This window comes from Podarcis melisellensis (assembly GCF_964234715.1).
Source record: "Podarcis melisellensis genome assembly, chromosome: 9".
Taxonomy (NCBI): Eukaryota; Metazoa; Chordata; class Lepidosauria; order Squamata; family Lacertidae; genus Podarcis; species Podarcis melisellensis.
Window position 1 is genome coordinate 59,942,015 of NC_138541.1, and position 11,882 is coordinate 59,953,896.

The following is an 11,882-nucleotide window of genomic DNA, read 5'->3' on the forward strand; positions in this document are numbered from 1 at the left end:
TCTTGAAATTGATTAAATATACCTTATGTCAGTCTCAACTAATTAGAGAAACCAAGCCAAATTTTCTGAGTTTTCTTTTGTACATCCAGTGGAGGTCCTTCGCCTTTGCACTCAGCATCTCATACAATTTGTGTGTGCGCAGAATGATGGTGACATCATAAAGAAACACTCGTGTATGCATGCAGCATTTGAACAGTTCCATTTAAAATGAGTTTGCTCTTTGAGCAGGAGCTCTTTTGTGGAAAGTTTCATAATGCATTGCCTCTTCAACAACAAGAGCTGCTGTGGAAAAGCTCCCATAAATGCTGTGTATGGTTCATATCCACATCTTGGAATTGCAACCTATTGCTGATAATGCTATCACAAGCCCATGCTACACTGCTATCCCTATGTTTGCTAGTACACCTGCTGTTCAGATCAAACTTTTCACAAAACAATGTTTAAATAGTGAAACACTAAGGGATGCTATTGATGCATGGTAAAATCCAGCCAGATTTAACCATATCTCTATTTGATAGTAAAGGATGTTCTCTCTCAATAATCACGTTTGCACATTGGCTTGTAGGATTTTTTTTAAAAAATTGAAATGACAGAGTGTAAATATGGGTGCATACAAAGTTTGAAGAAATGCTGCACACTGTGTTCAGCTGTTTATTACTGGTATTACCTGCAAGATATTTAAAATATGCATCTAACTCTCTTAATTTTCCCAGTGGGTATATCTCATGGTGCTTCATATGTTAGAAAGCAGAGGTTTTCTAAGGTAGATCTGTACCACTTACTTAGAAAGACCACCAACAAATCCCTTGGAACTTAATTTTGAATGTATATGTATAGGATTGCACTGTAAGCCATATAATACATTAACATTTCTTAAACTACAGTAGAAGATAGCAGAGTTCAGAAACAACCTGAATAATTCATGGCTAAGTTTAAATGCTTGCAGGGGCAACAACAATAAACAAAAGCATCTTGAATGTTCTTCCTTTATTTGTGATGCTGCCATCTGGAATTCATTAAGAGATGCAGAGTTGTCCCTATGAACTTTCTACATTTCAGATGTCTTTCTTCTTCCTCTTCTGTACCAAATTCTTCAAGAAAAATTCACCTGCACAGACAAAAAGAAAACATGCATCTATTTTAACAGAGTAGCAAGCATCTTGTGACCGTATTCTTTAGCCTGTGTTGTAGGAAAGAAATGAGCAGTAGCATCTACAGGAGGCAACTGAAAAGAATCCTTGCTGCCTATTACTCTCTTAGCGCTGGAGGAATTAACCCTGTGTCAAACGGGGCAAGTCACATAAGCAAACAACTTCCCCCAGCATAAATCATCTCGGTTCTTAAAAGGTTTTAAATGAGAAAGACTTGGAATGTTAGGCAGCAGAAAAAAACGAGGCTTTCTAAACCTTCTGATGATATTTAATCAGAGGTAAGTCATACCAATGTCAATGTAATAGGATTGCTGCATTTAATGAATATTTCCTCTTGCTGATCGGCTTGGCAAAGGAGCCGCTTTTGGATTGGGAAAGAGCAAACCTGGAAAACTTGCAGATGGTGGTTTCCTTGAAATTTTAACACTGAACAAGCAAATGTAGGGAAATGCTAGCATCGTGGCAACAGTGCTGTTGATGGGGAGGGAGGTATTCAGTTGCTGTGCTACCCATAGACTGCTAGACTATTCTGGATGGCTGTGAAAAGCATAAGGAATAGCACAATCCTTGTGTGGGTTATAGTTGTCAGGCATGGCTTCTCGCCATTTGTCACTTGCAGATTTCGCATTGAACATTATATGTAACTCTGAGGACATAGATAAATCTCAGGAGCAGCACAAGACCTATGGGCTGCACATTATTGGGTGCTTCTGTAAATAATGGTACAGCCAGAAAGCAAATGATAAAAAAAATGGACCTTGAACTGACACTTCTGTAAATCATAGAAGAGCCAGGAAGCAAATAAATTTTTAAAATTCTGGCCTTTAGCCGTTTTTGTTTTTTGCCATGCTTTCTGCAGCAAGTTTGTTTGTTTAATTCACATCAGCAGATATAATCCCATGTTGAATGCAGTATGTACAACTTTAAAATAAAACTAAATTAGGTCACTGTAGTTCACACTGCATATGAACTACTTGCTCTACTGCTTTTGCCACCTAAAAGATTACAGCTATGAAGATCTATATTTCAAGCTTCGTAAGTAATATTACCCATCTAAGTTGTATAACACACTAAGACTATAATCAGTGTCAGAAGCAAGTCCCATTGAATACAGGTATTAGTTTAAAGGGAACTGTACTTAAGAGTTTGCATGTCACAACAAAAGCTGCAAGTTACTCACCAATTTATATCTGAATTTTAGCTATGGCCACAATCTATTGTATCTTGCCTCTATCCTATTGCCATTTCTCCACTGGCATGAAGGAACATGGTACAAAATGAAGAACGTGATGGACTGCACCCCAGGCAACTTGCAACACATGAGACAAAATGCCTAGGCCGATTATCTAACTATTATGGAACAAATAACATTTTCTATAGCCAAGTTACAGGGAACCAGGCAGAGGGCCTTCTCGGTAGTGGCGCCCGCCCTGTGGAACGCCCTCCCATCAGATGTCAAAGAGAAAAATAACTACCAAACTTTTAGAAGACATCTAAAGGTAGCCCTGTTTAGGGAAGCTTTTAATGTTTAATAGATTATTGTATTTTAGTGTTTTGTTGGAAGCCGCCCAGAGTGGCTGACGAAACCCAGCCAGATGGGCGGGGTATAAATAATAAATAATTATTATTATTATATAAATCATGCCTGTCCAGCTAGTCTTCAAAAGTAACATGATTGGTCATATTCAGTTGCACTAATGTTAAGGATTAGTGCTAGTGCAAGTGGATTCCACCCCAGTGCTCCACATACAATTCTATGCCACCCCCAAATCTGTTCCAGAGGGTTGGGAGAACCCCGGAAAAGGGACGAGGGGAGGGAGCCCTAGAGGGAGAGAATGTTCTGTTGTGCAAGGAGAAATCCGTGTGCTGCACTCACAGAACATTTTGCTTAGTGTTACACTGAATAAAACCCAATGCCTGTACATATAAATCTAAAGGTCTATTGCACTTGCCGATAAGGGGGCAAGTTTAAACCGAAGTTTGCATAAATTTATATAGTGCAGCTAATCTAGCAAACTATGTATCTCACCTGCTTTGTAGGAGGAACGCACAAGAGGCCCACTTGCAGTGTAATGAAACCCAAGATCATTTCCTACGTTTTCCCAATGTTTAAATTTCTCAGGAGTAATATATTCTTCGACCTGGAAAGAAGAATACATTTTCATCATGATCCAGTCATTTCAAAATGCATATATTCCTAACCTTAACAAGCACAGACTATAACATCCACAACTAAATTGTACATGGATTTGTGTTCCAAAAGAAACTGAGGCTGACATAATTGCCTCTCCTTAAGATTCCCGTCCCAGAAGGCATATCCCAAGTCACTTTCAGCCTTCAATCCAGAAAATGTGATATATTTTCAAACAATAAACTTCCAGTACAATTTTACCTTTAAATGGCGCTTTGTGGGTTGCATGTATTGTCCCAAGGTCAAACAGTCTACGTCAGCCTCACGTAATACTATAAAAATTAAATGTTTTAAATGTGAATGACAGAAATATAGTATAGCATTGTTTATTCTTCCAAACCTCCCTGGTGCCTGTTTTTAAGCAGCACATTTAAGATAGCAGATAAAGTTAGGTTTAACTCCCTAAATGAGGAAGAAAAAAAACCATAGCAAAAGTTAAGAAAGAGACCCAAAATGAAAACTCTTTTCAATCTCCAATCAGCTTGCCCCATATCTGAACTCAATATGCAGGAATGAGTTTGCTTTAAGGAGAGAGCCTCAGAAATTGTGCATGGACAGTTTAGCATATGGCTATTGGAATAACATGCTCCAAAACTCAGCTATGGTCCCTACACAGCTTACAATCATGGGAAAAAGAAAGTGCACCTTCTTTATTGCAATGGCCCAGTCAAAATCCAGACCTCAATCCAATTGAATAAATCATGACACAGTGTAATATGTCATGTGTTGTTCATCGGAGGTTGTGTTTACCTAATTTTAAGACCTACTAAGGAACAGGTCCATATAGTTAAAGCCATGGTTTTCCCAGTAGTGATGTATGGAAGTGAGAGCTGGACCATAAAGAAGGCTGATCGCCGAAGAATTGATGCTTTTGAATTATGAAGAAGAAGGGGACGACAGAGGAGGAGATGGTTAGACAGTGTTCTCAAAGCTACCAGCATGAGTTTGACCAAAGTGCAGGAGGCAGTGGAAGACAGGAGTGCCTGGCGTGCTCTGGTCCATGGGGTCATGAAGAGTCTGACACGACTAAACGACTAAACAACATCAAGGAACAGGTGATTGTTATTATGTCTTCGCATGTAAAACTACAGAATTCAAAGAGGGTGCACTTTCTTTTTCCTTGAATCTGTGAATCGTGGCCTCTATCCACACAAAATCCTGACTTACATTTCAATGTGTTGTATATTTGTTCATCTGTTTCACCAAGACCAAGCATGATGGATGTTTTGGAAATTACATCAGGCTGAACTTTCTTTGCGTGCTTCAAAACACTGAGGGACTGGTCGAAGTTAGCCCGAGGATCCCGAACTTTTCTTTAAGAAAATAAATAGTAAAAAATAATAATAATTAGCATAACAAGAACGGATCTTGTCACACCTCTGGAAAAACCTTCTGCAGAACCCACTGGATTAGATGAGTCAAACTAAGGAAGAATACACAGATCAAAAATACCTTCTCAAACATTTAACTGAAAACTCACTCAGAGTAACTGGATTGAAAGGGTAACAGGAATTTGGCAATGCCCATCACAACAACAACAAAAACTAGCCTTATCAGGGAATGAAAGATGGTCAGATACTATATTGTCATAGTTCCAGAATCTGCCTTTTATAACTGCTTCCAAAGGTTTTTTTGTATGTGTGTACACACAATTTTTCTTCGATCTTTATAACATTACCTTCAATGTGTATCAGGCTGAACAACATCACCTTTGCTCTGAGAAAAATATTCAAAAGAATGAGAGAGAGAACAACACTCTCTATGCTTAATGATATCCCCATTTAATCGAAATAGGGCAACTATTGCAAGTTATTTTTTTCACCTGCATAAGCAGACAGATGTCCTGGTATGAATGACTAGTATATGTGATCGGATTTATGACAAGCCTATGAACAGCAAAACAGGAACCTAGGAGACAATTCTCAAGCCACTTAAATATTTGGCTTTTACAAAAGGCATTCATTTTGCTGACGGTCCTAAAAGTAACTTCCAGGGATCAATCCTTGATGGAATATGTAAAATATGGAATGTCAGTTTGGGGTAAAACACCCCCAGTTTAATCACTGGAGTTTGCTTTCATGTGATGGCAAAGTATACATTTATTATGACCAGTAAATAGCTAGAGTATAGAGAAGCTCATTCTGATAAAATCTGAGAACTGTAGTTATACGAAGCAAAAATAGGTTCTTAAACATATCTAAACTACACAGTACAGCTGCAGTGACACTAAGAATGCAGAATAAGTCTTCTGGGCATGCACCATTCTGTGGGACCCCACTGTGAACAGAACACAAAAGCAGATTCACTACTTACTGTATTTTTCGCTCCATAAGACGCACCTTTTTCCTCCTAAAAAGTAAGGGGAAATGTATGTGTGTCTTATGGAGCGAATGGTGCTGCGCAGCTCTCTCTCTCTCTCTGCGCAGCACCCCTTCAGCGAAGCGGGAGGAGAAATGGAAGGGGCTCCGTTTCTCCTCCTGCTTTGCTGGAGGTGCTGCGCAGAGAGGGCCATCTTAACCTCACTGGGTTGTAGTGAGGTTGTTGTGTGATACCCCTTGTTTAGCCCCCTGAGCAACTTGACAAAGAGACAGGAGAACATTATTCTTGTTTTCCCTCTTCAGTCAGTCTTGGATTCCATCACTGCCCAAACCATGTGCCTCTTTCTCTCCAAACAGCCAGGTGATCCCATTTTTTTCCTGGGGCTTTCTGTGAGAGAATGAAATCCAAGCACTAATGCCTGTTAAAATGCTTCTACTGTTCACTTGCAAAATCAAGCTTTTGAAAAGAGGCTCTACATAAATAAAAGATTCAGAATATTTTTTTCTTGTTTTACTCCTCTAAAAACTATGTGCGTCTTATGGCTGGGTGTGTCTTATAGAGCGAAAAATACGGTAGTCTTCAACAAGCAGAAAATGGCTTAGCACTAATGCAGGCAGGTCCCTCCTAATAGCATCTTCATGGAACCATCTCTTAAATTAAAATAGTCTGCTCTCACAAACCTTATTTTACTCTATCAGTATATATCACCTTTCATCACCTCTGCAATTCTGGAACTGTTTCCACATTGTGAGCATAGACATCGAGCCCTGACAGAGCAACCGTCTCCACAGCTTTCAGGTCCCCTCTGAAATCAGGAGTTAAACATTCCACGAGAATTTTGGGATTCCTGAGAAACAAGGGTTGGAAAAAAACAAAACAAAAGTGCAGCGTGGTCAGTTGAAAGCTGCATTAACCTTGCCCCAAAAGCAATCCATTTAGTTTTTCTAATATTCACTCCTTACCTTTCTTTTAAGTGTGATACTGTCTTTGCAAAGTGTGCTGCTCCACCATCTGAAACATCTAATAATAGAACACGCCAGTTGTTTTACAGGAAGAACAGATAACTATTTTTACATAGTTATAGTGGTGTCAAGGATGCATTTGTGTAAATCTAATGTCTGCAAATATTAACTATTGAAATAGAGAACAGCGATCTGCACAGCTTACAAATACCTTAGATGAGATTTCTGCATACAGCATAACTTTATTTGCTTTTGGGTAGGAGTCTTTTTTTTGTAAATAATTTTTATTTGAGCTTAAGAAGATATAAACATATAACAAAAGCAATTAAAAACCCATATAAAAAGGTTACTCTGAATCTCAGGACACCCCCATCCCCTCCATGGGTCCTAATGACAATGTTTACAACTGCATATCTATTTGTTATCCACATTTTTTATCCATCTAAATTGTCCATATTTTTGTTACTTTTCAAGTGTGGTTAAAATCCTGCTGATGGACTCCTAATTATATTATAAATTTTCCCCATTCTTTTTTGAAGTCCTCTTGGTTTCTGAGCTTCCCAGTTATTTTTGCCGTTTTAGCATAGTCCATCAACTTGGTTTGCCATTCTTCCTTGGTTGGAATCAGCATAACTGTTTTTTCAAAAGGAGTCAAAATTAGAAAGTTACTTACCATCTCTGTCCACAGAGGTCAATACAACATAATCCAGCCCCCATTCAGCAATTGCTTTCGCTGTGTTATATGGCTCTTCGGGATCTAATGGAGGGGGACTTCTTGCTGTCTTCACTGAGCAAAAGAGACAGCCTCTTGTACAAGTGTCCCCCATTAGCTGAAACAGGAAACAATTAAAAAATTAATAATAATTCAAGAACCTTCTATGACGAATATTAAAAGAATCTCAACAGCTCAGCCAGCAGATGAGAAAGAAATTATTATATAGTCCAGAACTACTCAGAGCAACATATGATACATGGAGCCCAAAACTATATTATATATATATATATATATATAGAAATTATTATATAGTCCAGAACTACAGATGAGAAAGAAATTATTATATAGTCCAGAACTACTCTGAGCAACATATGATACATGGAGCCCGAAACCCACATAACCTCTAGCTTCTTAGTATGGCTGACTACAAGCAATGCCCCGAGACAACAGCCTGGTGGGTGCATCTTTTTAAAACCAGAGTTATGATTAAACTGAGTTAATGTGAATGAACAACATTCTAGCCCCCTCCTCCCCTTCCCCCTCCTTAAATGTGCCAAGGAAGAAACAAGCCAGGCTTGTTTACATGCATAATTCTGTCCCCCTCTCTCCTAACAAACCACAATGGTACATCAAGGTTTTCTTGTGACTGCAAACTAGCCTCTGGTTTGTTTCCTCCTCGACAGAGGAGAAAGGGGATGATTAACTCGTTGTTTTAGCTATGGCTTAGTATTATCTGCTCTCTGAGAACAGATGAAAACAGCAAGAAATCCCCCCAATTTTCATATTAATAGCTTGACACCAATAAGGGCAAGCAGGGAGAGGAAATAAAATCACCTGCATGTTTAAGAATTCCCATCTTGTCCCCTAGATGGGCAACACTGAATGACATTTACAGTGGTACCTCGGGTTACATACGCTTCAGGTTACATACGCTTCAGGTTTCAGACTCCACTAACCCAGAAATAGTACTTCAGGTTAAGAACTTTGCTTCAGGATGAGAACAGAAATCGTGCTCCGGCGGCGCGGCAGCAGCAGGAGGCCCCATTAGCTAAAGTGGTGCTTCAAGTTAAGAACAGTTTCAGGTTAAGTACGGATCTCCGGAACGAATTAAGTACTCAACCCGAGGTACCACTGTACTGTGAAATCGTCCTTGCAGCCAGTTCTTATATTAAGACAGCAGAAGGGCTGCAGCAGTCAAATAATTGCACATAGTTCCAGTAACTGATTTAAATAGAAAGATCACATTGTAGGTAAATTGGTTGCTCCCCATGCCAGCACCACCCTGGGACCACATATTATGGGGTGCAGCCATGCTATATGCACCTCTCTGTGTGGTCTGCTTGCTGTAATACCATGAGATGAGACTCCGCAGGAGCAACCCAGTCAGATGGGTGGCATATAAATAAAATCATCATCATCATTTTCCAGATAATGTACAAGGCACCCTTAGAGCTCCGGTTGCACGACTGCTTTCTAGAATGACAAAAGCAAAGACACGCAGTCCCTCTCACTCCATTCCCTTTATTCTCTGCTAATAGCTCTGAGTAATACAGAAATGGAGGCAGTGAGAGATTTTACTTTCTTGGGCTCCATGATCACTACAGATGGTGACAGCAGTCACGAAATTAAAAGACGCCTGATTCTTGGGAGAAAAGCAATGACAAACCTAGACAGCATCTTAAAAAACAGAGACATCACCTTGCCAACAAAAGTTCGTATAGTAAAAGCTATGGTTTTCCCAGTAGTGATGTGTGGAAGTGAGAGCTGACCATAAAGAAGGCTGATCGCTGAAGAATTGATGCTTTTGAACTATGGTGCTGGAGGAGACTCTTGAGAGTCCCATGGACTGCAAGAAGACCAAACCTATCCATCCTTAAGGAAATCAGCCCTGAGTGCTCACTGGAAGCACAGATCGTGAAGCTGAGGCTCCAATACTTTGGCCACCATATGAAAAGAGAAGACTGCCTGGAAAAGACCCTGATGTTGGGAAAGATGGAGGGCACAAGGAGAAGGCGACGACAGAGGACGAGATGGTTGGACAGTGTTCTCGAAGCTACCAGCATGAGTTTGACCAAACTGCGGGAGGCAGTGGAAGACAGGAGTGCCTGGTGTGCTCTGGTCCATGGGGTCACGAGAGTTGGACACGACTAAACGACTAACAACAATAACAATACACAAGACAAATATAGAACATTTTGGATGTGTTGTTCCCAATAAGACCATCAGTCGTCAGTGGTCAGCTTACCATTATAGTCGCTGTAGCAGTAGCATACTTGCCCCCTCCCCAGCACTCTCCGATGTTTGGACAACGTGCTTCCTCACACACCTACAGGCAATGAAACAGTTATTAACACTGTAAGAAGGGCATAAAGTACATTGGCTACAAGGAGTCTCACCACTGCAAAGCTAATGATGAGGTAAGTACTACTGTTATAATGAAAATTATTTCACACGGCAATACCCAATGAGGGTGTTTTTTTCAGTCCATCTGGCATGCATGTTGGTACAACCCTGGTCTGCTCTCAAACTGTTCAGGGAGGGTTTCAATGACAAAGAAAACAATGTGATACCGTAATGACTACTCCAGTGCAAGCTGCTATTGTAAGTGAGCGAGGCCTCATCACTGGAAACAAAACAAAAGTCTTCTAAACAAAACAGATGGGCTCTAAACCTATGGAAGCAAGTCCACTGCAAAGGAATTTGCTTTTAAGTAAGTGTGCCTATGATGGGAACTTTAATTGCAAAAACAACACTGAACAACACAGTAAATCATCTGGTACAATACAGGCATTTGAATTACCGTGTGGAGATTTAAATTTCTCAATGAATTCTTCAATTTGTTATAATTTTTTCCAATTGGAATCTCTGTTTTCAGCCATGGAGGAAGTCGCAGCCTAAAAAAAAAACCAAAAGCCATACTTATTTTGCTTTAGCAGGTAATGTTTGTAAGTCTGAGAAATTAACTGACTTTCCAGACAGCTGACCTATTTTGTAAACACATTGTTCTACTCATTCTAATGAGGTAATTAAGTTGTTTTAAATACCTTTCTCCTTTCTGACGCTTTAATTCGCCTTTATAGTCTGCCCACTTTGTTTTGTCTGAAAGTTCTCCAGACATAAAGTCTTGCAAATCAGGTCCATTTTGCAAGAGTCCCTTCTGTTCCTCTGGCAATGAGCTTGATGCTCTCAACTGTTTGTGCCGATTGCTTTCACAGGTCTAGGAAAAAGCATTTGCACTTTTATTTTCGAATAATGCATTTCCAAATAATTTATTTATTTTTTAAATCAAAAGTTATAACACAGCTTTGTCCTCTGCTATATTTGTGCACTTATTTCCAACTAATGAGGTATAAAAGCTTTATCCAGAAGCTGGAATTTGTAGATCATGGGTTGGAAGGGACCACAAGGGTCATCTAGTCCAACCCACTCACTGTGAAAAGTGAGATTACAGGGAACCTGGCAGAGGGCCTTCTTGGTGGTAGTGCCCTCCCACCAGATGTCAAGGAAATAAACATCTGACTTTTAGAAGACATCTGAAGGGAGCTGTGTTTAGGGAAGCTTTTTAAAAAAATATTGGTTTTTCCATGTTTACATCCTCTAACAATATTTCTCTAACAATTTTCCATATTTTCCCCACTCCTCCCCTGGACTTCCCTCACATTCCCATTTTGTTTTATTTCCATATTACTCATCCTGCATGTTGTTTCCCAAAATTTCCCCAATACATATAGTCTCACTTTTTGTTATATACAATTGTGTTTGTTTATTCAAACCCTGCCAGTGAGTCCAATTCTTTATTTTGTCTCTTCATATATGTTGTAAATGGCTCTTGCAACCACCGATAAAAACTTTGCCACTGCTAATGTTCTAGTGTTTGTCCGGTCTTCCAATAGGAACCTGACATAGTGAGCCTCTGATTTTCCCGGAAAGGTACCAGCAAGGGTATGTAGTATCAATTCAGCCCTGGCTTGCTCATATTTTGCACAGTGCAACAAAGTATGTTTTATGGAATCGATGTCTTGAGCACACGAGCCAAGTCTGTCCTAGTAGGGAACGCCTCTCAACCTGCCATCCAACACTGCAGAAGGAAAGACGTGACTAAACAACAACAATTACTAAGACCAGAGTTCGAATCCCCACTCGGGTCAATGACTAATCTCTCCTTCGCCTAGCCTACCTCGCAGGGTTGTTGTGCGAGGACGAGAACCATGCAAACCGCCTTCCGCTGCTGGGGGGGTGTTAAAAGTGGCCTATAAATGCCATTATCAAGTAAATAAAGGATAATATTGGGGGCAGGGATTCCCCCACACAGAAGGTACCAGGGAATAGGGCATCACACAGGCCTATCCCTCCCCCCCCCATATACTCACCAGCCTCCCGAGTGACGTCAGCCTCCTCAGGTTCTCCCGGGGGAAGCCTAGGTGGAGCAGAGCCATGTCGTCTCGACCCCGACTCCTTCCTCAGGCTCGATGTACTCGGCGCTCGCCCACCTTCCCCTTATCTCCTGGGCTCGGAGACGATTGCTCTCGCCTCCCGGCGTCTTG

The 11,882-nt window shown here is 40.4% G+C and overlaps 1 protein-coding gene across 1 annotated transcript; it reads right to left on the bottom strand.

The window, feature by feature from the left end:
- Positions 1 to 637: 637 nt before the first annotated feature.
- Positions 638 to 11,882, bottom strand: LIAS (lipoic acid synthetase). Its single transcript, XM_081924585.1, has 11 exons — positions 11,709 to 11,882; positions 10,383 to 10,555; positions 10,139 to 10,232; positions 9,584 to 9,664; positions 7,297 to 7,453; positions 6,624 to 6,681; positions 6,380 to 6,508; positions 4,510 to 4,655; positions 3,544 to 3,614; positions 3,181 to 3,292; positions 638 to 1,108 (listed from the first exon to the last, which is right to left on the bottom strand). The coding sequence occupies exons 1-11, from the start codon at positions 11,772 to 11,774 to the stop codon at positions 1,056 to 1,058; spliced, it is 1,140 nt and encodes a 379-aa protein (XP_081780711.1). The 5' UTR covers positions 11,775 to 11,882; the 3' UTR covers positions 638 to 1,055.

Coding starts and splice junctions, on each gene's coding strand:
- LIAS (XM_081924585.1), bottom strand. CDS start 11,774: ATGGCTCTGCTCCACCTAGGCTTCCCCCGGGAGAACCTGAGGAGGCTG. Junction 10,233..10,382: donor AAGCGTCAGAAAGGAGAAAG/GTATTTAAAACA, acceptor TTTTTTTTTTAG/GCTGCGACTTCCTCCATGGC. Junction 3,615..4,509: donor AATATACAACACATTGAAAT/GTAAGTCAGGAT, acceptor TAATTTTTATAG/TATTACGTGAGGCTGACGTA.